Source organism: Ruditapes philippinarum, unplaced genomic scaffold (assembly GCF_026571515.1).
Source record: "Ruditapes philippinarum isolate M1 unplaced genomic scaffold, ASM2657151v2 ctg5333_1_1_1_1, whole genome shotgun sequence".
NCBI lineage: Eukaryota > Metazoa > Mollusca > Bivalvia > Venerida > Veneridae > Ruditapes > Ruditapes philippinarum.
In genome coordinates, this window is record NW_026865790.1 from 44,306 (window position 1) to 71,731 (window position 27,426).

Here is a 27,426-nt window from a genome sequence, read left to right on the forward strand (position 1 = left end):
AACCAAGTAAAAAATGACAGCAAAAGTCCACGAACTTTTTGAACATACCTCGTAGTTTAGACATGATTGACTCCCTTTGAAAATTTTGCACCATTTGGAACGATTGTTGGGAAGAAGAGTTTATTAATCTTAAAAATTGGCGAAATAGGTTTGTAATACAGAATTGTTGTCTATTTTATTGTCTTTTGATAACATTTGTCTTTGAAGTATTGTATTGCTGCTTTTTAACCAATTTGTTTGATATTTTAGGTCTCAAAATTCGATTGAACAAAATGACCTTTCGAAAACCTAGCTAAACACCATTTTTCGGTACGTTACAGTACGAATTTAGCTCTGTGGTAAAGTACATAACACTATTAAGTGATGTTTTCATTTTTTAGCTCGACTTTTTTTTTTTTTTTTTGAAAAGAAAGTAGAGGTATTGTTAGAGTCGGGTCGGCGTTGCCGTTGCCGTTGCCGTTCCCGTTGCCGTCCGCAAATTTGTACCTGGATCATAACTTTTTTTATTTCTTGGTGTATGTCTTCATACTTGGCCACAACAACCCTTGGGACAAGACCTTTCAGTAGACCACACTAACCTTGACCTTCATCCATAAATGACCTTCACCTTCAAGGTTAAAAGTCCAATTTTTGCTTGTTAATGCTGTTATTGGCTGTAACTTTGTTATTTTTGAATGGATTGTCTTCAAACTTTAACATAATAATCTTCAAGGATATCCCTTAAAAATGACCAGCCAGACCTTGACCTTCACTCATAAATGACCTTGACTTTGAAGGTCAAATTATTGAAATTTTCATTTTTTTGTCTATTATTGGCTGTAACTTTGTTATTTTTGAATGGATTGTCTTGAAACTTGAACATAATAATCTTCAAAGATAACTGTTAAAAATATACCGAAAGACCTTGACCTTCACTCATTAATGACATTGTCTTTGAAGGTCAAATTATTGAAATTTTCATTGTTTTGGCGTTTTTTTTTTTGTAACTTTGCTATTATTGAAGAGATCAACTTCATATTATAACAGAACTTGTTGTTTTTCAAACCCAAATTTGCTCGGGCTCTTTAATGACCCTGACCTTGCAGGTTAAATTACTGAATTTTCTCAGATTTGTGCATTAAATGACCATAATTATATATTTATTGGTGTGTGTGTGTGTGTGTGTATATATATATATATATATCTATGATCATCATCATCATCATCGACAACGACAACGTATATTGCGTGTTTCTATTTTTAGAAATTGCTTGTTTCTATTTTTAGAAATTGCGTATTACTATTTATAGAAATTGCTTGTTTCTATTTTTAGAATTGCGTATAACTATTTTTAGAATTGCGGGTTACTATTTATAGAAATTGCATCTTACTATTTTTAGAATTGCGTGTTACTATTTATAGAATTGTGTGTTTCTATTTTTAGAATTGCCGGTTACTATTTATAGGATTGCGGGTTTCTATTTATAGGATTGCGGGTTTTTATTTATAGAATTGCGGGTTTCTATTTTTAGAATTGCGGGTTTCTATTTATAGAATTGCGTGTTTCTATTTATAGAATTGCGTGTTTCTATTTGTAAAATTGCGTGTTTCTATTTTTAGAATTGCGTGTTACTATTTATAAAATTAGGTGTTTCTATTTTTAGAAATTGCGTGTTTCTATTTTTAGAAATTGCTTGTTTCTATCTTTAGAATTGCTTGTTTCTATTTTTAGAATTGCGTGTTACTATTTATAGAATTGCGTGTTTCTATTTTTAGAATTGCGTGTTACTATTTTTAGAATTGCGGGTTACTATTTATAGAAATTGCGTGTTACTATTTTTAGAATTGCGTGTTACTATTTTTAGAATTGCGTGTTACTATTTTTAGAATTGCGTGTTACTTTTTTTAGAAATTGTGTGTTACTATTTTTAGAATTACTATTTTTAGAATTGCGTGTTTCTATTTTTAGAATTGCGTGTTACTATTTTTAGAATTGCGTGTTAATATTTTTAGAATTACGTGTTACTATTTTTAGAAATTGCGTGTTACTATTTTTAGAATTGCGTGTTTCTATTTTTAGAATTGCGTGTTTCTATTTTTAGAATTGCGTGTTACTATTTTAAGAATTGCGTGTTTCTATTTTTATAATTGCGTGTTTCTATTTTTAGAATTGCCTGTTACTATTTTAAGAATTGCGTGTTTCTATTTATAGAATTGTGTGTTACTATTTACAGAATTGCGTGTTACTATTTATATAATTGCTTGTTACTATTTATAGAATTGCATGTTTCTATTTATAGAATTGCGTCTTTCTATTTAGAGAATTGCGTCTTTCTATTTATTGAATTGCGTGTTTCTATTTATAGAATTGCGTGTTTCTATTCATATATATATATAAAATAGATAAACAAAACTAATGTGACAAGACAGACCAACTAAATTTATAAAAAGGAAACGTTAAGATATGTTCAAACCTTTCTATGTTTGCGTTTTGACGTTTTGAAAAAGTAAAAAGTCGAGCGTTGCCCCCGCCCGGCGGTGGCTCTTGTTCTTGATGTGTTTGAAATTTATTGATGTTCCTGTACTATCTATCGCACATTTTCCAAAAAAAAGTTTCCTATACTCAGACAGTAGTATGATAAAATTCTGTAGAATTAAAAGAGTCGTTGCTACATACATGTAGATGTGCCATAATAGATAGAGATATTTTCTGCAGAAACTTTTGTATTTATTTTTTTGTTTGTATTGAATTATTCATACAGTGATATTTTATTATTTTCTTACTCAGAAATAATTGTTTTATTACACTTTAGTTTAATCCAAAATAAATACCAAAAACATACAGATTGTTACTACATGTACATGCCCTTTAGATGGATTCCCCAGAGTTGAACGTATACAGAAAGTACCGGAAAATGGCGTTTAGCTAGATTTTTTCGAATTCCTGAATTTTTATCTTGAGACAATGCAATCGAATTACATAAATGAACTGTATTGAACTCTCAGTGTATTATATTTGTCATTCAGCAATAAGCTTGATACCCTAAAAGGGTACCGGTGCATACCAGTCCACCGTTTACATTTCTTATTTAGAGATAAAATAAATTATCTAAAGATCCAATCTGAATCACTGCAGTGAGTCATGATGTATATGTTTTAATATGATCGTTCCCGTTCTTTAAACAGGCTGGTGAAAATGCCCGATCAGGCTTATGACATAAAAATCATATTTCTAGAAAAATAATTATGCTATTTCTTTTAAAGTTAGTTTGTTTATTGGGCATAATATATGACGTAAACAGAAAGAAAAATGATCTTGTTGTTGACATTTTGACAATTGATGGTGGCCATTTTCAGACCAGGCATAATACTGGTAATCATAGCCCATAACAATACAGTATTTACGATATCTTACGACACGGTTTAATTAAAAGAAACAGTTTGTTAAAATTTGTGATATTTATAATGGGAGATGTATAAAGAGCTATAGATGTATTTGAATCATGATGTGCTTATCTGGAACAGGATATTACATGTCAAATAAACTCATATATTTATATTTATTATGAATGATATAAAAGAGAGATAACTCTTTATTGAGTCTTTATTTGACTTATCACCATTATTTGGTAAGGATTGTTGCTATTTATTATTACACAGGAATTACAAATGTATGAGATTTTTTGTGAAAACACACTAACTGTTTAAGCTTCACAGTGTATTAGTAATCATCTCATAAAAAAGATTAAATTTCTATTAAAACATCAGTTACAATGCAGATTTATACCGTTTAATTATGATTGCTTCTTATAATAGCCAAGTTTGTTGTTTTAACATTAATGTATGGGTGATCAGAAGACGGAGTTTCTCATGCAAACAGAAATTGTTCTTCCGATTTAGCCACAATGAGGTTTCAGGTTTTTATGCTTTGTGTTGACACCAAAGTTGATATGAAAACCAATTAATTATAAAATGTCGCTACACATGTATTTCTGTTTTTATGAAATTTATTAAATGCACTTTTATAAGGTATTGAAAGGATTTTTACAAATGTTTACTTTTACTAACAGTTGCTTGTTCCTTTCTTTCTTTTTAAACAGTGACAACCATGTGGCATTAGCAGAAAAGCAACAACAAAAACACTATTGAGCAGAGGTACAGATACAATATGTGTGTGTGAAGAAATATGTTGTGATTTGTAGAAGCATATGCGAAACCACTCTTGTAAGAAAACTATTGCTTTGCAACATGTGATCATTTATTTTCCTTCGTAATTTTCTTATTGTACTGAAACATCATTTTTACAAACCAGTGACTATATAAACTTTAGTTTGTGAATATTCCTATACTGGAAAATGCGAACTCACAATTATGAAGGAATTATTTTATCAGTCATTGTAGAAAATTAGTAACCTCAAAATACACTAGTCAATATAGTGTGTTTTAAATCATTTCCTTGTAGATGTGATCTTCAAGTATATATAACAATGTCAACTGCTGAGGAAAATTTCAGATGCAAAATATATGATTGATTAATCATTACCTGCCAATAGCAGTAGTCTTAAAACAACCGACACTGGTGAAAAGAATCATGAATGTGAAATTTGTGTGTATTCAACTTTGCACAGCAGTAATCTTAAAACGCACATGATAATGCATACTGGTGAGAAGAATAATATATGCGAAGTATGTCATCGTTCATTTTCTAATATCAGTAATCTTAAGCAACATATGAGAGTACACACTGGTGAGAGAAATTATCAATGTGCAATATGTCACCGTTCATTTACTCTAAGTGGTCATCTTAAATCACATATGACAATACACACTGGCGAGAAGAATCATAAATGTGACGTATGTCATAGTTCATTTTCTCAAAGTGGAGATCTTGAAAGACATATGACAGTACACACTGGCAAGAAGAATCATAAATGTGAAATATGTCTACGTTCATTTTCTCATAGCAGTAATCTTAAACAACACATGACAATACACACTGGTGAAAAGAATCATAAATGTGAAATATGTCAAAATTTATTTTCTCGAAGTGGAAGTCTTAAAAGACATATGACAATACACACTGGTGAGAAGAATCATGAATGTGAAATATGCCATCGTTCATTTTCTGCTAGCAGTAATCTTGAAAGACATATGACAGTACACACTGGCAAGAAGAATCATAGATGTGAAATATGTCAAAATTTATTTTCTCGAAGTGGAAATCTTAAAAGACATATGACAATACACACTGGTGAGAAGAATCATGAATGTGAAATATGCCATCGTTCATTTTCTCAGAGCCACCATCTTGAAAGACATATGACAATACACATTGACGTGAAGAATCGATCTTTTAAGGGTCTTCAAAGCCGAGATAGGCATATGAATATCCATACTAACAAAATTACATATGAATGCAAATATTGCATTTTCCAGTGCTCCAACAGTTGTGAGATGAAAAAACATACGCGAAGGCACAAAAAAGAGAAACTTTATAAATGTGATACATGTGATAAATCATTTTTAAGGAAAAAAAATCTTGAATCGCACGTTGAGATGCACATTTAAGTAGACAAAAGTGCATGCAAACCATTTTAGCACTATATCTATCATGCATATCGTATGAAATGCTATTAACTCTGGTATACTGCTGAGACCGAAAGACATAATGACACGGCAAGAAAAAGAAGAAAAAAAACAGATTACACAAATTATGTACAGTACTAAAAACTGTTGAATTTGAATTTAACATTCTTCTGTTTTGTGTTAGGTTTGAAGATTTACCATATAGATAATAAGGGGCAATTTCTTGCATACAAATGTAAATATTACTTCATATATACTATGTATACTTTTCCTTAACCTCTGTTATTATGTCAAAAATTTCCACGTGTTTCCGTTTGTATTAGTATGTTTTTTTAAGCTCCACTATTCACAGAATAATCGAGCTAATGCAGTCACCCATTTGTCGGCGTCGGCGTCCCTGCGGTTAAGTTTTTGCATGTAAGCTGGTATCTCTATAACTACTGAAGGGAATGGATTGAAACTTCACACACTTGTTCTCTGTGATTATCTAAGATGATTGGCACAAGTCCCATAACTTTGATTTGCTTTTTTACATAATTATGCCCCTTTTTCGACTTACAAATTCTTGGTTAAGTTTTTGCGTGTAAGCTGGTATCTCCATAACTAATGAAAGGAATGGATTGAAACTTCACACATTTGTTCTCTATGATTATCTTAGATGATTGGCACAAGTCCCATAACTCTGATTTGCTTTTTTACATAATTATGCCCCTTTGCCAACTTAGAAATTCTTGGTTAAGTTTTTGCATGTAAGCTGGTATCTCCATAACTACTGAAGGGAATAGATTTAAACTTCACACACCTGATCTCTGTGATTATCTCAGGTGATTGGCACAAGTCCCATAACTCTGATTTGCTTTTTAACATAATTATGCCCCTTTTTCGACTTAGAAATTATTGGTTAAGTTTTTGCGTGTAAGCTGGTATCTCCATAACTACCAAAGGGAATGGATTGAAACTTCACACACTTGTTCTCTGTGATTATCTAAGATGATTGGCACAAGTCCCATAACTTTGATTTTCTTTTTACATAATTATGCCCCTTTTTCGACTTACAAATTCTTGGTTAAGTTTTTGCGTGTAAGCTGGTATCTCCATAACTAATGAAGGGAATGGATTGAAACTTCACACATTTGTTCTCTATGATTATCTAAGATGATTGGCACAAGTCCCATAACTCTGATTTGCTTTTTTACATAATTATGGCCCTTTTCCAACTTAGAAATTCTTGGTTAAGTTTTTGCGTGTAAGCTGGTATCTCCATAACTACTGCTACTGAAGGGAATGGATTTAAACTTCATACACTTGATCTCTATGATTATCTCAGGTGATTGGCACAAGTCCCATAACTCTGATTTGCTTTTTTACATAATTATGCCCTTTTTTCGACTTAGAAATTCTTGGTTAAGTTTTTTCATGTAAGCTGGTATCTCCATAACTACTGAAGGGAATGGACTGAAACTTCACACACTTGTTCTCTGTGATTATTTAAGATGATTGGCACAGGTCCCATAACTTTGATTTGCTTTTTTGCATAATTATGCCCCATTTTCGACTTAGAAATTCTAGGTAAAGTTTTGCTTGTAAGCTGGCATCTCCATAACTACTGAAGGGTTTGTACCTTTTCGGACAATTTTATGTATTCATATAGGTAAGCATTATTATACTCAATGAAACACCCTTGTGATAACTTTTCGAATAGTCGAGCGTTACTGTCCTCAGACAGTTCTTATTTTGTTTGTTTGATTAGGTCACATCGACACAGTATAGGTCATATCACGACGTTCCAGCTTTACTGGTGGCCGAAGACCTCAGGTGACCTTCCGTGCATTATTTCAGGCACGAACGGGCACCTGGGTAGAACCACCGACGTTCCGTAAGCTAGCTGGATAGCTTCCTCACATTAAAGAATCCAAAGTCTCTGTCGGGATTCGAACCCACAGCGGTGAGTGGCAAGTGGTTTGAAGTCAACGACCTTAACCACTCGGCCACGGAAGTATAATTTGTAAACCAAAGACAGTTCCTATACAATTATGATTTGTATACCAAAGACAGTACCTATACAATTACCTGTTTTTCCACATCTTTTCTATTTATAATTGTAATATATTATAATTATCATGGTTAACACGTGTCCAAAATATGTAACATTCATTATCATGGATTTACTGGGGTCCAAAATATGTAATTGTTATTATCATGGTTTTACTTGTCTCCAAAATATAAATCTTTATTTTCACGGTTTACTCGTGTCCTAAATGTGTAATTAATTGTTATTATCGTGGTTTTACTAGAATACGAAATATGAAATTGTTATTATCATGCTTTTCTCATCTTTTAAATTTGTATTGTTTTGTCTTATGCTTCGCTAAGTAATGGATACAGTACGAGTTTTTCTTCAAAAGTGTCTTCTTACAGACATATGAGGACAGTTTGCTAGGATAAACAACAAATTGTCCGAGGCGAAGCCGAGGATAAATTGTTGTTTGTCCTAGCGAACTGTCTTCTTCTGTAAGAAGATACTTTTGAAGAAAAAACGACTAACTGTATCCGACTTACACGACGTTAAAGTAAAAAGAACAGATCAATTAATAAACACATTTAATTATAAATAAATTTAATTGAAATTAAATGTATGTTCAGGTTGAAAATATAAAACTAGAGAAAATATTTGCATGGCCTTTTAGCTTTTGTAAGCAAATTGTATCCGCACGAAATTTTGTGCGCTTATTTGAATCGCACAGAATTCACTTTCATTCATGATAAACACTGTTAAAATGGCTGCATTATCAGAGAGATCTATTATGTCATTCAACATTGAAACCGTCTCTTTTGCGTCAATGATATATAGATAACGTTTTGGACCCCAAATGCGGTAAGTTTCCTTATTCACATGCTTAGCTTAACGCAATAATCAGCTGTATATGGCCGATGATTTGTGTGTGTGTGTGTGAGAGGGGGGGGGGTGTGCTGGGACAGTATATGTTAGTTTCGTCAATGCTAAACTCAACAGTTACAATGTTCCTGGAAATGGCCATCCAATTTATTTGATTCTGAATTTACCCATGGGTTGCGCTATCTGGTTTGCTACAATTTTCCGTCAGTTTCTATGGTGTCCTGTTTGAGGCAGTTAAAATATCGCCTGCTACGATTTAAAATTGACTAAATCTCTTGTTTAAGCTCGACTACTCACAAAATAGGAAGAGCTATTGTAATTGTGAATTTTGACAGAACTACGGCAATTTTTGAAGATAAAAAATTCTTCATTATTCTGAGGCTCTTTGTTTTACTATCAAGCACTGAGACTATAGTCAAACGCACTGGCTCTTGTTAATAGATAAGTTAGGGAGATTTAACATTCTCGTCCGAAGACTTTTCACTATTGACACTGGTAATAAGTTAAAGTTCTCGAAAGAAACATGCGAAAATTAAGGTTAAAGCTGCTTGTCTAAAGATTAGTCAAAATATTTCAATAAAATCAAACATCAGAAATGTGTACTATAATATAAGGAAAAGTAAAATGATGCAAGATTCAAGTAATACAATGTACATGTTATACAAGTTATGTGCGGTTAAGGACAGATTTTTCAGTATTCACAACTATATTTATATTGCGTTACTAACGCAGTAAGGCATATTTTTGCATATTTTGACCACTTTTTGGTAATTTACGTGAGCTGTAAGTGCCATTGATAATGTGTAATTTGCTTCCTTTATGTTAAACATTCAAATACATTTTCAAAATTTTCATGAAAATTAGCATGAATCTGGAGGTGTGCTGCTTTAATCATCGCGAAGATTTTTACATTTTGATTTCGCACCAGGATTTAAATATGAGATATATACCCCGCCCCGGGGTCATTGGTTTTCCTTATATGTATATAGTATAAACTTATAGTAAAAACTTTTAAAAAATCTTCTAGCAATTGACAAATGCTAGATGTTAGATATTTTGCATAAAACATTGTGAAGTGAACTTCTAGCAAGATTGTTCAAATTATAGCCCTGGGATCAAAATTTCCCCCGCCCCGGGGGTCATTGATTTTCAATATATACATACAGTAAAAATTTTTATTAGTCCCCCCCTACCAATTTCCGGAGGGGACTTTAGGTTTACACTCCGTCCGTCTGTCCGTCCGTCAGTCCGTCCGTCCACAAAACTGGATCCCGAGATAACGCAAAAAGTACTAAAAATATTTTTATGAAACTTGATATATGGATAGATGGCAGTATGGAGATTATGCACGTCTTTTTCTTTTCTTCCTATGTTGAAACTTCTGGTTGCTATGGCAACAAATAGACTGAAAATATGCCAAATTTTACACATAACCTGGATCCCGCGATAACGCAAAATGTACTGAAAATATTTTTATGAAACTTGATATATGGATAGATGGCAGTATGGGAATTATGCACGTCTTTTTCTTTTTTTCCTATGTTGAAAATTCTGGTTGCTATGGCAACAAATAGACTGAAAATATGGCAAATTTTACACATAACCTGGATCCAGTGATAATGCAAAAAGTACTGAAAATATTTTTTATGAAACTTGACATATGGGTAGATGGCAGTATGGAAATTATGCACATACTTCTCTTATCTTCCTATGTTGAAAATTCTGGTTGCTATGGCAACAAATAGACTGAATTTCAAGATTTCTGATTCTAGTTTTTAAGTTTTTTTCACTATAAGTTCTTTATTTCTTAAGGTATTTTCTTCAAACTTTAAATATAAGTTGCTAGTCATCAACCACATCATATGTGACAAAGTTTACAACTCTAGCACAAAATTTATCAGAATTAGCTCCCTTGAACTTAAAATTTTCATGAAAAAAAAAATTTTTAATAACTTCTTTTTTTCTGAATGTATCTACTTCAAACTTCATATATATTTTTCTTATTATCACTCAACATTTGTGAGAAAGTTCAATACTCTAGCAAGACTATTTCCAGAATTATGCCCCTTTTGAACTTAGACTTTTTCTAGAGAAATTGGTTATTTTTACTCCAACTGCTTCGATCATTACTTATAGGATTTTCTTCAAACTCCCACATCATAATAATATGACAAGGTTTATAAATCTAGCATCCATATTTCCAGAATTATCTCCTCCTTAAACTTTTAATTTTTCTTATTCGTTCTTTTAACTTTCATTTACTTCAAATTCAAAATAAACATTCATTATTTATACTTCACTTATTGTTCTTTGTTACACTCACATCATGTATGACATCTTGCATCTTTATTTCAAGAGTTATCTCCTTTTTTAAAATTTTGCTTTAAAAATGTTATATTTTGATAACAGGGATGTTTAAAAAATAACTGTAGAGTGTGCTTCAGTCCGTCTGTCTGTACATAAAAACTGTTTCCTGTGATCACTTTTAAAGAACTTTTTCAACAAATTTACTTAAAATAAAAACATAAGTGAATTGCCAATGGCCCTTCAGAATGTTGCTGGGGTTCTAACCGGTAGGGGACTTATGGATTGCTTGCAATACTATGATAATTGCTTGTTGTGTGAAGGTACAAGGCTTAGAGCTTTAATATTTGTTAAATAATAACACCTATAAGTACTCTACCAAAGTTGTTCAAATTTTGCCTCTAGTGTCAAAATTAGCCCCGCCCCGAGGGCCATAGGTTTTCCTTATATATAATAAAAACTTAAAAAATCATCTTCTCTAAATTTACAAAGGCTAGAGTTTAGATATTCTGCATGAAACATTATGTAGTGAACCTCTAGCAAGATTATACAAATTATAGCCCTGGGGTCAAAATTGGCCCCACCCCCAGGGGTCATTGATTTTCACTGTGTACATATAGTAAAAAAATAAAAATCTTCTTGTCTAAAGGTACAAGGCTTAGAGCTTTGATATTTGGTATATAATATCATTTATGGGTCCTCTACTAACGTTCTTTTAATTATGCCCCTATTGTTAAAATTGCCCTGCCCCAGAGGCGATAGTTTTCCTTACCTGTATAAAGTAAAAACTTGAAATATCTTTTTCTCTGAATTGAAAAATCTTCTTTTCTAAATTTACAAAGGCTAGTGGTTAGATATGTGGCATGAGACTTTGCGAAGTGAACCTTTACCAAGATTGTTCAAATTATAGCCCTGGGGTCAAAATTTGTTCCGCCCCGGGGTAATTGATTTTCATTATGTACATATAGTCAAAAAATAAAAATTGTTTTTGTCTGACGGTACAAGGCATAGAACTTTGATTTTTGCTATATAATATCATCTATAGGTCCTCTACCAAAGTTGTTCAAAATTTCCCTCTGGTGTCAAAATTTGTGATTCTCATTATTTACACATAGTAAAAACAGAAAATAAAACAAATGCTTTCTGAATGGAAGAAAGTTACAGCTTAGATATTTGACTTGAAATGTTGTTTGGTGGGCATGTATCAAGATTTTTTTAATTAACACCTTGGGTCCAAAATTTTGCCTTGCCCAAGGGGACAGTGACCTACTTTCTTGTCCTTTGATGAAATTTTGACCATGTGCACAGTTTTAGTTTTAAATTTAACTTTGATATCAGGTGACCTAGATTTCGATGATGTGACTTACTTTCTTTTCCTTTGTTGTACAGCTATGAAATTTGAACCATGTGCACAGATTTAGATGTAAAATGAACTTTGATATCAGCTGACCTAGATTTTGACAAAGGGTCTTATTGTGTTGTCTCTTGATGTAGTCATGAAATTTAGGCTGTGTGAAATATGACCTTTACCACCAAATTCAATAGATTTGATTGCACTGATATATATTCCTACTCTGATCTTTTATTGAGTTAACAACATATTTAACCACTAATTTGATAATAAGAATTATAGATAGGTCAGGGATCTATGCATTATGACAATCTTCAAAATTGTATAGAAACAACAAAAATCTGTTCATACACTACTATTTAGTGTTGTTTTAATGCGGTGGCATAGCATTTTTCTCAAATGCAATCTTGTTTCGGATAGGTTAAACGTCGCACCATAGTTCTTTCGGTGACTTTGAGCTTTGAAGGTGAAGAAGGAAGACCTGAGGTGCCCCTTTATTCTTTTTTTCATGCAAGAAAAGCACCCGAGTAAAACAAACCTTGCTGGATAACTTCCATACATGAAAGTCATGATTAGTGAATGATATCTATATAATAATATATATATATATATATATATATATATATATATATATATATATATATATATATATATATATATATATATATATATATATATATATATATATATATACACTTGATATTAGATGGCCAAAGGTCAAGGCCAGTGTAACTTTAAACTTTAAACAAAAAATTGTCCAACCAATTAATACATGTAGATAACTTTTTGACCAAAGTCATTTAAATTGTGAGGTTGGTCATGAAAGGTCAAGGTCACTTTAATCTTGACTTGAAGACTTGGATTTACATTCATTTATAAGATTTGATGTTTCGTTTCGTCAAAACCGTACATGAGGTATGAGATATGCTATAGCTCGAGCTGCTGGTGGACATGATCACAGGGACTCAGCACAGAGTTGAGATAGTGTAAAATTGATTATAGAAAAAAAATGTCAATAAAGATATTTCCTTATAACATAAAATACCTTAATACATAACAATAATATAAATATAACCCTTCTGATTGTTTAAGTTAAAAATAATTCTTCAATTTTGACTGCACGCTCCTGGTTGACTTGCGCGTTGTCAAATGCTCCTCAATTTTGATTCTTTAACGAGTTAGTTAATATCAGAAATGGTTTTGTGCTATGTCTCCATTGAGATGGTGTCTCTTTAGCAAATTAGAATACATGTATACATTAATTGTTTATTAGCTATTCCTTTGTTTTCATATTCTAATTAACTTATGTAAATTATCAATATTCCTCAATGCTCAATACATCTATATGATATTATGATATATATAAACTATTACAATTAAAGTAATTGTTTCAAGTTTATAATTGCATCAGTACAGAATGAAAATATGTTTACATATGAGATTTTCTCAATCTATTCCCTTTAGTATACGCTAGCTATTTTATACTTATTATTGAATGAGTCAATGTAGATAATAATAAATATAGCATATTAATCCACAATCAATATCATTTCGTGTGGACATGTGTAATTCATACATATTCAACGAGGTCGATGTTTGAATTTTTAAATATAAATCTGTCCGATATGGAAAGCCTTAACCTTTTACCACATGAGCATATTGTGAAAAATGGCCGTTTTCATTGAAAAGCCTCCTGTTACAAGTTCAAACGGCTATGGAACTATGAAAAATGCTTCAATACTGATAAAACTTGGCTGGACAATAGCTTTTGTAACAGCATGTTCAATCTAAAATTTTCTGTTACCATGGCAACGGTGGGACGTCTCAAAATTGCGTAAAATCACTCACTATTTTCCATTGTTTTTTCCCATCATAAAACCAGAAGCTAGCAGTAGAACTTCTATGAGTCGAACTTCGATTAGTCGATTTTCTCGATGTGTCGAAGAAAATGAAAGTCCCGAATTTTTCCCCTATTTATTCCTTATAAAAACCTGTTTATGAGTCGAGATTTTATGTGTCGAATTTTTCGATGTGTCGAAGTTTTTCGTGGTCCGTATAAAGTAAATCTAGTGCAATTTACCACAAATAAGTCGAATTCGTTCGATTATTTTGACACCTTCCATCTCGAGACATTTTTCACACCTTATCTGGCTGCGAAGACGATTTCATATCAACTTGTGTGGCAGGTGTTAATTACACAGCCGTGTGTTCAAACCGTCTTTGTTTGCGATAAAATGTGTGATAAAATGCTTTAATCGTTACTAATTTAATTGCCGTAGTGGTATATGGAACTACTTTCATTTGAAAACATCCTTGACCCGGTGTCGCGTGAGAATAACACGCGAAATATTTTATATAAGCTGGTTTAGTTATCGCCCTTTCGTATTGTTACGCCTTTTATAACTCTATTGTATACGTCAACGGGTAGTCCAAATAATTAGCTAATAATTATTTAACATGGTATTATATCATTGTAAAATGTAAATATCAGATTAATGATGGAAAACATGAAATAGGTTTCGTAATAGATCTTATAATTAGGACTAGTTACAGGTCGAAATTTTGTTATGGAATTGAGAGCGATTCATGAGTCGAAGTCCCGATGTGTCGAAGTTTTTACGCAAGTCCCTTCAACTTCGACTTACCGAAATACTTATAATTCATTTATGTTATCACTATAGCAAGTCTATACTTCCCATGATTCTCTGTAACAGGCATTCCTTCCTAAATGTATGCAGCTCCAGCGCACTTGGTATTAGTAAATTAAACAGTCAAGACACAGTTCTAATTGTGTTAGTTGTTTATACAATGACTTAGATGTCATTAGAATATTATGGACTATTGTCTATACAAAGTACTAAATATTATACGGTAGTTCGATGAAACCACTCTCACCCCTGTCTTCCATAACTTTATAGTCTCTGTTGATGCCGTTGTGGTGGTTTCGGTACAAATCGATTATGTATGAGTCATATTTAGTTTAGACATGATTGACTCCCTTTGAAAATTTTGCACCATTTGGAACGATTGTTTTGGAAGAAGAGTTTATTAATCTTAAAAATTGGCGAAATAGGTTTGTAATACAGAATTGTTGTCTATTTTATTGTCTTTTGATAACATTTGTCTTTGAAGTATTGTATTGCTGCTTTTTAACCAATTTGTTTGATATTTTAGGTCTCAAAATTCGATTGAACAAAATGACCTTTCGAAAACCTAGCTAAACACCATTTTTCGGTACGTTACAGTACGGATTTAGCTCTGTGGTAAAGTACATAACACTATTAAGTGATATTTTCATTTTTTAGCTCGACTTTTTTTTTTTTTTTTTTGAAAAAAAAGTAGAGGTATTGTTATAGTCGGGTCGGCGTTGCCGTTGCCGTTCCCGTTGCCGTCCGCAAACTTGTACCTGGATCATAACTTTTTTATTTCTTGGTGTATTGTCTTCACACTTGGCCACAATAACCCTTGGGACAAGACCTTTCAGTAAACCACACTAACCTTGACCTTCATCCATAAATGACCTTCACCTTCAAGGTTAAAAGTTAATGCTGTTATTGGCTGTAACTTTGTTATTTTTGAATGGATTGTCTTCAAACTTTAACATAATAATCTTCAAGGATATCACTTAAAAATAACCAGCCAGACCTTGACCTTCACTCATAAATGACCTTGACTTTGAAGGTCAAATTATTGAAATTTTCATTTTTTTGTCTATTATTGGCTGTAACTTTGTTATTTTTGAATGGATTGTCTTGCAGTGTTTTTTTGGTCAAAATATTCGGCGATATTCGGCCCCTTTCCCCACCTCTCGGAATATATATTTTTCCCCATGAAATTACGAAAATTCCCCACCGTCAAAAAATATACCCAAAAACAGAAAAGAAGACACACAAACCATAAGTAAAATATGCCAATTTATTTTCACATATCAAATTCATGAACTCAATCATTATTATCAGGGATGTTTACTTTACGCTTGCTTTGCGACATAGGTCGTTCGTAAACGTATATTTTCAATATTTTCAGAAATAAATAATTTGATATTCAACACTATATTTCAGTTAAACTCTATATTTGATATTTTAGAGGTCACTTTCGTATTTTCTTTGTGAGCGAAAGGAAGATTGTTGAACTTGTTTATATAGAAATTATGTAGAAAAAATGGGGTAAAAATCATCATAATGATTATTTTTGAAAATAAACAGTATTAATTTTGGATATTATACGCCTGAAAAATGCAATTTATGTATAACTTTCAATTCAATGCTTTATTTCATATTTTACAAGTCACTTTCGTATTCTTCAATGTGAGCGCAAGGAAGATCTCAGAACTTGTGCACAGAAATTATTCAAACAAATGGTAATTAAATCATCATAGGGATTATTTTTTTAAAAGAAATATTATTAGTTGCTAATAATATACGTCTACAAACTGTGAAATTCTATTAAAACGGTACAATTCAAATTTTAAAAGTCACTTTCGCCCACTTTCGCTCTCTTTCGTCAAAAGTCTCACTTTCGTATTTTAGGCATACCGGCGTGACAATCGTTATTGAGTTTGTTATTTACTGTTGGCTTTAATGAAATAATACATGCAAATATTTATAATTAAACACTCGCCTACTTGGTAAGTATAAAATAAACAGAATATTATAAAGTGAAAGAAAAATACGCTACAGTAACAAGATGAAAATCCTCAAGTTACCGAACTGCCGATGTGTCGAATTGTCGCTGTATCTTTACGGCTTTTACGACTATCGCATTTACTGCAAAAATGTCACACAACAGTCGATGTTATCGAAAGATAATAAATAAAAAATGCTCCTCGAAGAACAAACGTATTGATGTTCTTTTTAAACAGCAGGCACTTTCTGTGCTAGGTTCAAAGGAAAAATATCAAAAACCAGACCAATGCAAGTCAGCCGAGGTACGCTCGGTATTTTTTTCTCAGCGTATTTTATTTAGTAATAATACATGATATAAATATTTCCAATCAATTCACTAAATAACTTGTCTGCCAGTGCAAAGAAATGATAAATTATGATTATAGAAACTGCGATTATATATGCAAAATTTCATAACAAATAAATCTGTGTGAATAATGGCTAATGATATGCTGGTGGAGTTAACATTATTTTGTTGTTATTGAAAAAAAATCTGAAAAATATAAGAAACAAAAAAATATCAATAGCATTACTTCAATTTTGAAAACACAGTAAGCGAAGAAAGTGTTCAACTAATTTATTTTATAGGATTGTTAAAAAATCATGTATTTTTAGTCTTTTTATTGAATATTAATAACACTGAAAATTCCCCTTTTTTGGCATTTACGCGCTATTTTTCCCCACCCAATGGGCACTGACCCCCTTCCCCCAAAACTGAAAAAAAACACTGTCTTGAAACTTGAACATAATAATCTTCAAAGATAACTGTTAAAAATATACCGAAAGACCTTGACCTTCACTCATTAATGACATTGTCTTTGAAGGTCAAATTATTGAAATTTTCATTGTTTTGGCGGGTTTTTTTGTAACTTTGCTATTATTGAAGGGATCAACTTCATATTATAACAGAACTTGTTGTTTTTCAAACCCAAATTTGCTCGGGCTCTTTAATGACCTTGACCTTGCAGGTTAAATTACTGAATTTTCTCAGATTTGTGCATTAAATGACCATAATTATATATTTATTGGTGTGTGTGTGTGTGTGTGTGTGTGTGTGTGTGTTATATATATATATATATATATATATATATATATATATATATATATATATATATATATATTTATATATATATATATATATATATATATATATATATATATATATATATATATATATAATATATAACAATGAATTTAGACAGATAAAGTATATATAAAGGGAGATAATTAAATTCAATACAGTTATACTTTCCCCTGCACAGCGCCTAGCACTATATATATATAATATATCACAATTAAAGTAATTGTTTCAAGCTTATATTATTTCGGATAGTGTAAAATTGATTATAGAAAAGTGTCAATTAGGATATTTCTTTCTACCTTAGAATACCTTAATACATAATAATACAAAAATAACCCTTCTGTTATGTTCGGTATATATAATATATCACAATTAAAGTTATTGTTTCTAGTTTATATTAATTGGGATAGTGTAAAATTGATTATAGAAAAAATGTCAATAAAGATATTTCCTTCTTCCATAAAATACCTTAATACATAATAATATAAATATAACCCTTCTGATTGTTTAGATTAAGAGTAATACTTCAATTTTGACAGCACGCTCCTGGTTGACTTGCGCGTTGTCAAATGCTCCTCAATTTTGATTCTTTAACGAGTTAGTTAATATCAGAAATGGTTTTGTGCTATGTCTCAATTGAGATGATGTCTCTTTAGCAAATTAATATACATGTATACATTAATTGTTTATTAGGTATTCCTTTGTTTTCATATTCTAATTAACTAATGTAAATTATCAATATTCCTCAATACATCTATATGATATTAAGTTATATATAAAATATTACAATTAAAGTAATTGTTTCAAGTTTATAATAGCATCAGCACAAAATGAAAATATGTTTTACATATGAGATTTCCTCAATCTATTCCCATGCAATAGTATACGCTACCTATTTTATACTTATTATTGAATGAGTCAATGTAGATAATAATAAATATAGCATATTAATCCACAATCAATATTATTTCGTGTGCACATGTTTAATTCATACATATTCAACGAGGTCGATGTATGAATTTTTAAATATAAATCTGTCTGATTTGGAAATTTTTAACCTTTCACCACATGAGCATATTGTGAAAAAATGGCCGTTTTCATTGAAAAGCCTCCTGTTACAAGTTCAAACGGCTATGGAACTATGAAAAATGCTTCAATACTGATAAAACTTGGCTGGACTATAGCCTTTGTAACAGCATGTTCAATCTTAAATTTTCTGTTACCATGGCAACGGAGGGACGTCTCAAAATTGCGAAAAATCACTCACTATCTTCCATTGTTTTATTCCCATCATAACTATTTTCTTTAAAGTGCTGCAACTTCGCAATGCATGGAGATAGAGTAAAAGGCTTTTCAGCTTGGTTATACTTAACCTTTAGATCGATCTGAGCTGTCACATGTCCACAATTTTCTTGGCGATGAGTATGACTGCCGCCCTCCTTCAAACCCCCAAAACAGAAGGGGTGCACATCCCCCTTCTGTCAACCCATTGGTGTATTATTTTGATGGGGCGCCAAAAACGTGATCACATTTTGAAACATTTCTCAAACGAAAAACAGTGTTTGAGGTCTAAATAGAGCTTTTTTCAATGTTTGAGGCCTCAAAATGAGGGGTGGGACAAAAGGCCGTCAAAACACGTCTCTATGATGGAAAAAAATTAAATATACGACATGTTTATGCTGATATTCATATCAAAAGATTGGAAAAAATGAAAAGGCAATGTTGAATTTGAAAATATGCATGGTCCAGACATACGGTCCGCCCTAGTTCTGGTGAAAGGTTATAATTGTGTCTTCCACTAAAACCAGAAGCTGTATCGGACGATCAAAGGCAAGAAGGTTAATTGCCCAATGCATTCATAGAACTCATAGAATAGCATGGACGAAAAACTGTGAAGTACTTCTTTCTGTTTTAAAATTGTTTTAATATATTTGTATGGATGACACAAGAATCCGGATAGTTTGATAGTTTCAGTTCTATTTCTAAAAGAACTGTCAAATAAAATGACAAGTAAAATTGAGGTAGTAACACCTAAAGTAGGGCCGCCGGAGCCTAACGTCCAACGTACACCGTAAAGGACACTGCTATGTAAATACAAATTTTTAATGTAGAAATTCAAAAATATGAAACTCAAAGTTAATAATTTTGATTGGTATAGTGAGAATTAAAATATGAAATGAAGCCGCTCGAGGAAATTGGAATATACTTATTTCTACCAGTTTGAGACAAGATACCCACCCAGCATATGATATGACCTAGTGCTAGATCTGTAGTTTTTCGCATCTATATTGCTTAAAATTTTCATTATCTGGTTGTTATGATTTATCTAACTTTATAAATTAAGAAAATTTTAAGGGTACATATAATAATTCACTATTTTTTTATTTTCAAAACAAAGGAGATGTAAAATTATGTACTTATAATTCATTTATGTTATCACTATAGCAAGTCTATACTTCCCATGATTCTCTGTAACAGGCATTCCTTCCTAAATGTATGCAGCTCCAGCGCACTTGGTATTAGTAAATTAAACAGTCAAGACACAGCTCTAATTGTGTTAGTTGTTTATACAATGACTTAGATGTCATTATAATATTATGGACTATTGTCTATACAAAGTACCAAATATTATACGGTAGTTCGATGAAACCACTCTCACCCCTGTCTTCCATAACTTTATAGTCTCTAGTTGATGCCGTTGTGGTGGTTTCGGTACGAATCGTGATTATTGTATGAGTCAATTTAGTTTAGACATATTACTCCCTTTGAAATTTTTGGAACAATTTTTGGACACGTATTGATCTGGGCAAGAAGGGAGTATTGTTAATTTAATCTTTAAAAATGTGACGAAATACGCTTGGTAGAGACGAGCGTGTTGAGTTCTATTTTATGTTGAGAGTCTTTGATTAAACATTTTCTTGAGAAGTTTGTATTGCACGTGCTTTTTTGTGTGATTAACTCAACAATTGTTTCGATATTTTAACGTCTCAAAATCTCGAATTAACTACAAGATGACTTTCGAAAACCTAGCTAAACACACACTTTTATCGTGTACGTTACAGTAACGGATTTAGCTTCTGTGGTAAAGTATACATTAACACTATTCGTGAAAGTGATCTTTATCCAGATTTTTATTTTAGCTCGACTTTTTTTTTTTTGAAAAAAAAGTAGAGGTATTGTTATAGTCGGGTCGGCGTTGCCGTTGCCGTTCCCGTTGCCGTCCGCAAACTTGTACCTGGATCATAACTTTTTTATTTCTTGGTGTATTGTCTTCATACTTGGCCACAACAACCCTTGGGACAAGACCTTTCAGTAGACCACACTAACCTTGACCTTCATCCATAAATGACCTTCACCTTCAAGGTTAAAAGTCCAATTTTTGCTTGTTAATGCTGTTATTGGCTGTAACTTTGTTATTTTTGAATAGATTGTCTTCAAACTTTAACATAATAATCTTCAAGGATATCCCTTTAAAATAACCAGCCAGACCTTGACCTTCACTCATAAATGACCTTGACTTTGAAGGTCAAATTATTGAAATTTTCATTTTTTTGTCTATTATTGGCTGTAACTTTGTTATTTTTGAATGGATTGTCTTGAAACTTGAACATAATAATCTTCAAAGATAACTGTTAAAAATATACCGAAAGACGTTGACCTTCACTCATTAATGACATTGTCTTTGAAGGTCAAATTATTGAAATTTTCATTGTTTTGGCAGTTTTTTTTGTAACTTTGCTATTATTGAAGAGATCACCTTCATATTATAACAGAACTTTTTGTTTTTCAAACCCAAATTTGCTCGGGCTCTTTAATGACCTTGACCTTGCAGGTTCAATTACTGAATTTTCTCAGATTTGTGCATTAAATGACCATAATTATATATTATTATGTGTGTGTGTGTGTGTGTATATATATATATATATATATATACACATATCTATGATGATCATCATCATCATCGACAACGACAACGTATATTGCGTGTTTCTTTTTTTAGAAATAGCGTGTTACTATTTATAGAAATTGCTTGTTTCTATTTTTAGTATTGCTTGTTTCTATTTTTAGAATTGCGTATTACTATTTTTAGAATTGCGTATTACTAATTTTAGAATTGCGGGTTACTATTTATAGAAATTGCGTCTTACTATTTTTAGAATTGCGTGTTACTATTTATAGAATTGTGTGTTTCTATTTTTAGAATTGCGGGTTACTATTTATAGAATTGCGGGTTTCTATTTATAGGATTGCGGGTTTTTATTTATAGAATTGCGGGTTTCTATTTTTAGAATTGCGGGTTTCTATTTATAGAATTGCGTGTTTCTATTTATAGAATTGCGTGTTTCTACTTTTAAAATTGCGTGTTTCTATTTTTAGAATTGCGTGTTACTATTTATAAAATAAGGTGTTTCTATTTTTAGAAATTGCGTGTTTCTATTTTTAGAAATTGCGTGTTACTATTTATAGAAATTGCTTGTTTCTATCTTTAGAATTGCTTGTTTCTATTTTTAGAATTGCGTGTTACTATTTATAGAATTGCGTGTTTCTATTTTTAGAATTGCGTGTTACTATTTTTAGAATTGCGGGTTACTATTTATAGAAATTGCGTGTTACTATTTTTAGAATTGCGTGTTACTATTTTTAGAATTGCGTTTTACTATTTATAGAATTGCGTGTTACTTTTTTTAGAAATTGTGTGTTACTATTTTTAGAATTGCGTGTTACTATTTTTTTAGAATTGCGTGTTACTATTTTTAGAATTGCGTGTTAATATTTTTAGAATTACGTGTTACTATTTTTAGAAGTTGCGTGTTACTATTTTTAGAATTGCGTGTTACTATTTTTAGAATTGCGTGTTTCTATTTTTAGAATTTGCGTGTTTCTATTTTAAGAATTGCGTGTTTCATTTTTATAATTGCGTGTTTCTATTTTTAGAATTGCCTGTTACTATTTTTAGAATTGCGTGTTTCTATTTATAGAATTGCGTGTTACTATTTACAGAATTGCGTGTTACTATTTATATAATTGCTTGTTACTATTTATAGAATTGCATGTTTCTATTTATAGAAATGCGTCTTTCTATTTAGAGAATTGCGTCTTTCTATTTATTGAATTGCGTCTTTCTATTTATAGAATTGCGTGTTTCTATTCATATATATATATAATAGATAAACAAAACTAATGTGATAAGACAGACCAACTAAATTTATAAAAAGGAAACGTTAAGATATGTTTAAACCTTTCTATGTTTGCGTTTTGACGTTTTGAAAAAGTAAAAAGTCGAGCGTTGCCCCGCCCGGCGGTGGCTCTTGTTCTTGATGTGTTTGAAATTTATTGATGTTCCTGTACTATCTATCGCACATTTTCCAAAAAAAGTTTCCTATACTCAGACAGTAGTATGATAAAATTCTGTAGAATTAAAAGAGTCGTTGTTACATACATGTAGATGTGCCATACTAGATAGAGATATTTTCTGCAGAAACTTTTGTATTTATTTTTTTGTTTGTATTGAATTATTCATACAGTGATATTTTATTATTTTCTTACTCAGAAATAATTGTTTTATTACACTTTAGTTAAATCCAAAATAAATACCAGAAACATACAGATTGTTACTACATGTACATGCCCTTTAGATGGATTCCCCAGAGTTGTACGTATACAGAAATTACCGGAAAATGGCGTTTAGCTAGATTTTTTCGAATTCCTGAATTTTTATCTTTTTAGTTTTCACGTGAATGCAAACAATGCAATCGAATTACATAAATGAACTGTATTGAACTCTCAGTGTATTATATTTGTCATTCAGCAATAAGCTTGATACCCTAAAAGGGTATCGGTGCATACCAGTCCACCGTTTACATTTCTTATTTAGAGATAAAATAAATTATCTAAAGATCCAATCTGAATCACTGCAGTGAGTCATGATGTATATGTTTTAATATGATCTTTCCCGTTCTTTAAACAGGCTGGTGAAAATGCCCGATCAGGCTTATGACATAAAAATCATATTTCTAGAAAAATAATTATGCTATTTCTTTTAAAGTTAGTTTGTTTATTGGGCATAATATATGACGTTAACAGAAAGAAAAATGATCTTGTTGTTGACATTTTGACAATTGATGGTGGCCATTTTCAGACCAGGCATAATACTGGTAATCATAGCCCATAACAATACAGTATTTACGATATCTTACGGCACGGTTTAATTAAAAGAAACAGTTTGTTAAAATTTGTGATATTTATGATGGGAGATATATAAAGAGCTATAGATGTATTTGAATCATGATGTGCTTATTTGGAACAGGATATTACATGTCAAATAAACTCATATATTTATATTTATTATGAATGATATAAAAGAGAGATAACTCTTTATTGAGTCTTTATTTGACTTATCACCATTATTTGGTAAGGATTGTTGCTATTTATTATTACACAGGAATTACAAATGTATGAGATTTTTTGTGAAAATACACTAACTGTTTAAGCTTCACAGTGTATTAGTAATCATCTCATAAAAAAGATTAAATTTCTATTAAAACATCAGTTACAATGCAGATTTATACCGTTTAATTATGATTGCTTCTTATAATAGCCAAGTTTGTTGTTTTAACATTAATGTATGGGTGATCAGAAGACGGAGTTTCTCATGCAAACAGAAATTGTTCTTCCGATTTAGCCACAATGAGGTTTCAGGTTTTTATGCTTTGTGTTGACACCAAACCAATTAATTATAAAATGTCGCTACACATGTATTTCTGTTTTTATGAAATTTATTAAATGCACTTTTTTAAGGTATTGAAAGGATTTTTACAAATGTTTACTTTTACTAACAGTTGCTTGTTCCTTTCTTTCTTTTTAAACAGTGACAACAATGTGGCACTAGCAGAAAAGCAACAACAAAACAATGTAAAGCAAAGGTACAGATACAATATGTGTGTGAAGAAATATGTTTTTATTTGTAAAAGCATATGCGAAACCACTCTTGTAAGAAAACTATTGCTTTGCAACATGTGATCATTTATTTTCCTTCGTAATTTTCTTATTGTACTGAAACATCATTTTTACAAACCAGTGACTATATAAACTTTAGTTTGTGAATATTCCTATACTGGAAAGTGCGAACTCACAATTATGAAGGAATTATTTTATCAGTCATTGTAGAAAATTAGTAACCTCAAAATACACTAGTCAATATAGTGTGTTTTAAATCATTTCCTTGTAGATGTGATCTTCAAGTATATATAACAATGTCAACTGCTGAGGAAAATTTCAGATGCAAAATATATGATTGCTTACCTGCCAATAGCAGTAGTCTTAAAACAACCGACACTGGTGAAAAGAATCATGAATGTGAAATTTGTGAATATTCAACTTTGCACAGCAGTAATCTTAAAACGCACATGATAATGCATACTGGTGAGAAGAATCATATATGCGAAGTATGTCATAGTTCATTTTCTCGAAGTGGGGATCTTAAAAGACATATGACAATGCACACTGGTGAGAAGAATCATAAATGTGAGGTATGTCATAGTTCATTTTCTCAAAGTGTAGATCTTGAAAGACATATGACAATACACACTGGCGAGAAGAATCATAAATGTGAAATATGTCGACGTTCATTTTCTCGTAGCAGTAATCTTAAAAATCATATGATAATACACACTGGTGAGAAGAATCATAGATGTGAAATATGTCATAATTCATTTTCTCGAAGTGGAGAGCTTAAAAGACATATGACGATACACACTGGTGAGAAGAATCATAGTCTTAGATGTGAAATATGTCATAGGTCATTTTCTCAGAGCAGTAATCTTAAACAACATATGACAATACACACTGGTGAGAAGAATCATGAATGTGAAATATGCCATCGTTTATTTTCTCAGAGAAGTAATCTTAAACAACATATGACAATACACACTGGTGAGAAGAATCATAAATGTGAAATATGTCAAAATTTATTTTCTCGAAGTGGAAGTCTTACAAAACATATGACAATACACTGGTGAGAAGAATCATGAATGTGAAATATGCCATCGTTCATTTTCTCAGAGCAGTAATCTTAAAAAACATATGACAATACACACTGGTGAGAAGAATCATAAATGTGAAATATGCCATCGTTCATTTTCTCAGAGACACCATCTTAAAAGACATATGACAATACACATTGACGTGAAGAATCGATCTTTTAAGGGTCTTCAAAAACGATATAGGCATATGAATATCCATACTAACAAAATTACATATGAATGCAAATATTGTATCTTCCAGTGCTCCAACAGTTGTGAGATGAAAAAACATACGAGAAGGCACAAAAAAGAGAAACTTTATAAATGTGATACATGTGATAAATCATTTTTAAGGAAAAAAAATCTTGAATCGCACGTTGAAATGCACATTTAAGTAGACAAAAGTGCATGCAAACCGTTTAAGCACTATATCTATCATGCATATCGTATGAAATGCTATTAACTCTGGTATACTGCTGAGACCGGAAGACATAATGACACGGCAAAAAAAAGAAGAAAAAAAAACAAATTACACAAATTATGTACAGTACTACAAACTGTTGAATTTGAATTTAACATTCTTCTGTTTTGTGTTAGGTTTGAAGATTTACCATATAGATAATTAGGGGCAATTTCTTGCATACAAATGTAAATATTACTTCATATATACTATGTAGACTTTTCTTTAACCTCTGTTATTATGTCAAAAATTTCCACGTCTTTCCATTTGTATTAGTATGTTTTTTAGCTCGACTATTCACAGAATAATTGAGCTAATGCAGTCACCCATTTGTCGGCGTCGGCGTCCCTGCGGTTAAGTTTTTGTAAGCTGGTATCTCCATAACTACTGAAAGGAATGGATTGAAACTTCACACACTTGTTCTCTGTGATTATCTAAGATGATTGGCACAAGTCCCATAACTTTGATTTGCTTTTTTACATAATTATGCCCCTTTTTCGACTTACAAATTCTTGGTTAAGTTTTGCGTGTAAGCTGGTATCTCCATAACTAATGAAGGGAATGGATTGAAACTTCACACATTTGTTCTCTATGATTATCTAAGATGATTAGCACAAGTCCCATAACTCTGATTTGCTTTTTATGCCCCCACAATGTGAGAGCATATAGCGTTGCACTTGTCCGTCCGTCAAGCTGTAAGTCCGTCCGTCCGTACGTCCCGAAATCTTGTGAACGCAACCGGATGGCAGATTTTGCTTAAACTTACAGGGATGAACAACCTTAATGTGTAGATGGTAGTAAAGGAAGGAATTTTTGCTGCGACCAAATTTAACAGAATTATGGCCCTTTGTTGATTTTTTCACTATATACTATGTAGAAATTTTGTGAACACAACTCCTCTTAAACCGGATGGCAGATTTTGCTTAAACTTCCAGGGATGAACAACCTTAAGGTGTAGATGGTAGTAAAGGAAGGAATTTTCGCTGCGACCAAATTTTACAGAATTATGGCCCTTTATTGATTTTTTCACAATATACTTTGTAGAAATTTTGTGAATGCAACTCCTCTTAAACCGGTTGGCAGA

The 27,426-nt window shown here is 31.6% G+C and overlaps 1 protein-coding gene across 8 annotated transcripts in view; it reads left to right on the forward strand.

Annotated features, from left to right (window-relative positions):
• The first annotated feature begins 54 nt into the window (after positions 1–54).
• The window catches only part of LOC132730345 (zinc finger protein 85-like), a 49,203-nt gene continuing 21,831 nt past the window's right edge, over positions 55–27,426 (forward strand). Inside the window, exons 1-3 of one of the 8 annotated variants that reach the window (XM_060716251.1) lie at positions 55–148; positions 24,731–24,851; positions 25,090–26,565. In XM_060716251.1, the coding sequence (XP_060572234.1) occupies positions 24,814–24,851; positions 25,090–25,879 (828 nt within the window). In that variant the 5' untranslated portion in view covers positions 55–148; positions 24,731–24,813 and the 3' untranslated portion in view covers positions 25,880–26,565. Of the gene's footprint in view, positions 149–4,079; positions 4,204–4,441; positions 8,198–15,066; positions 15,190–24,730; positions 24,852–25,089; positions 26,566–27,426 lie in introns of those variants that run through there. The other 7 variants (XM_060716252.1, XM_060716249.1, XM_060716250.1 and 4 more) reach the window with 7 other exon arrangements.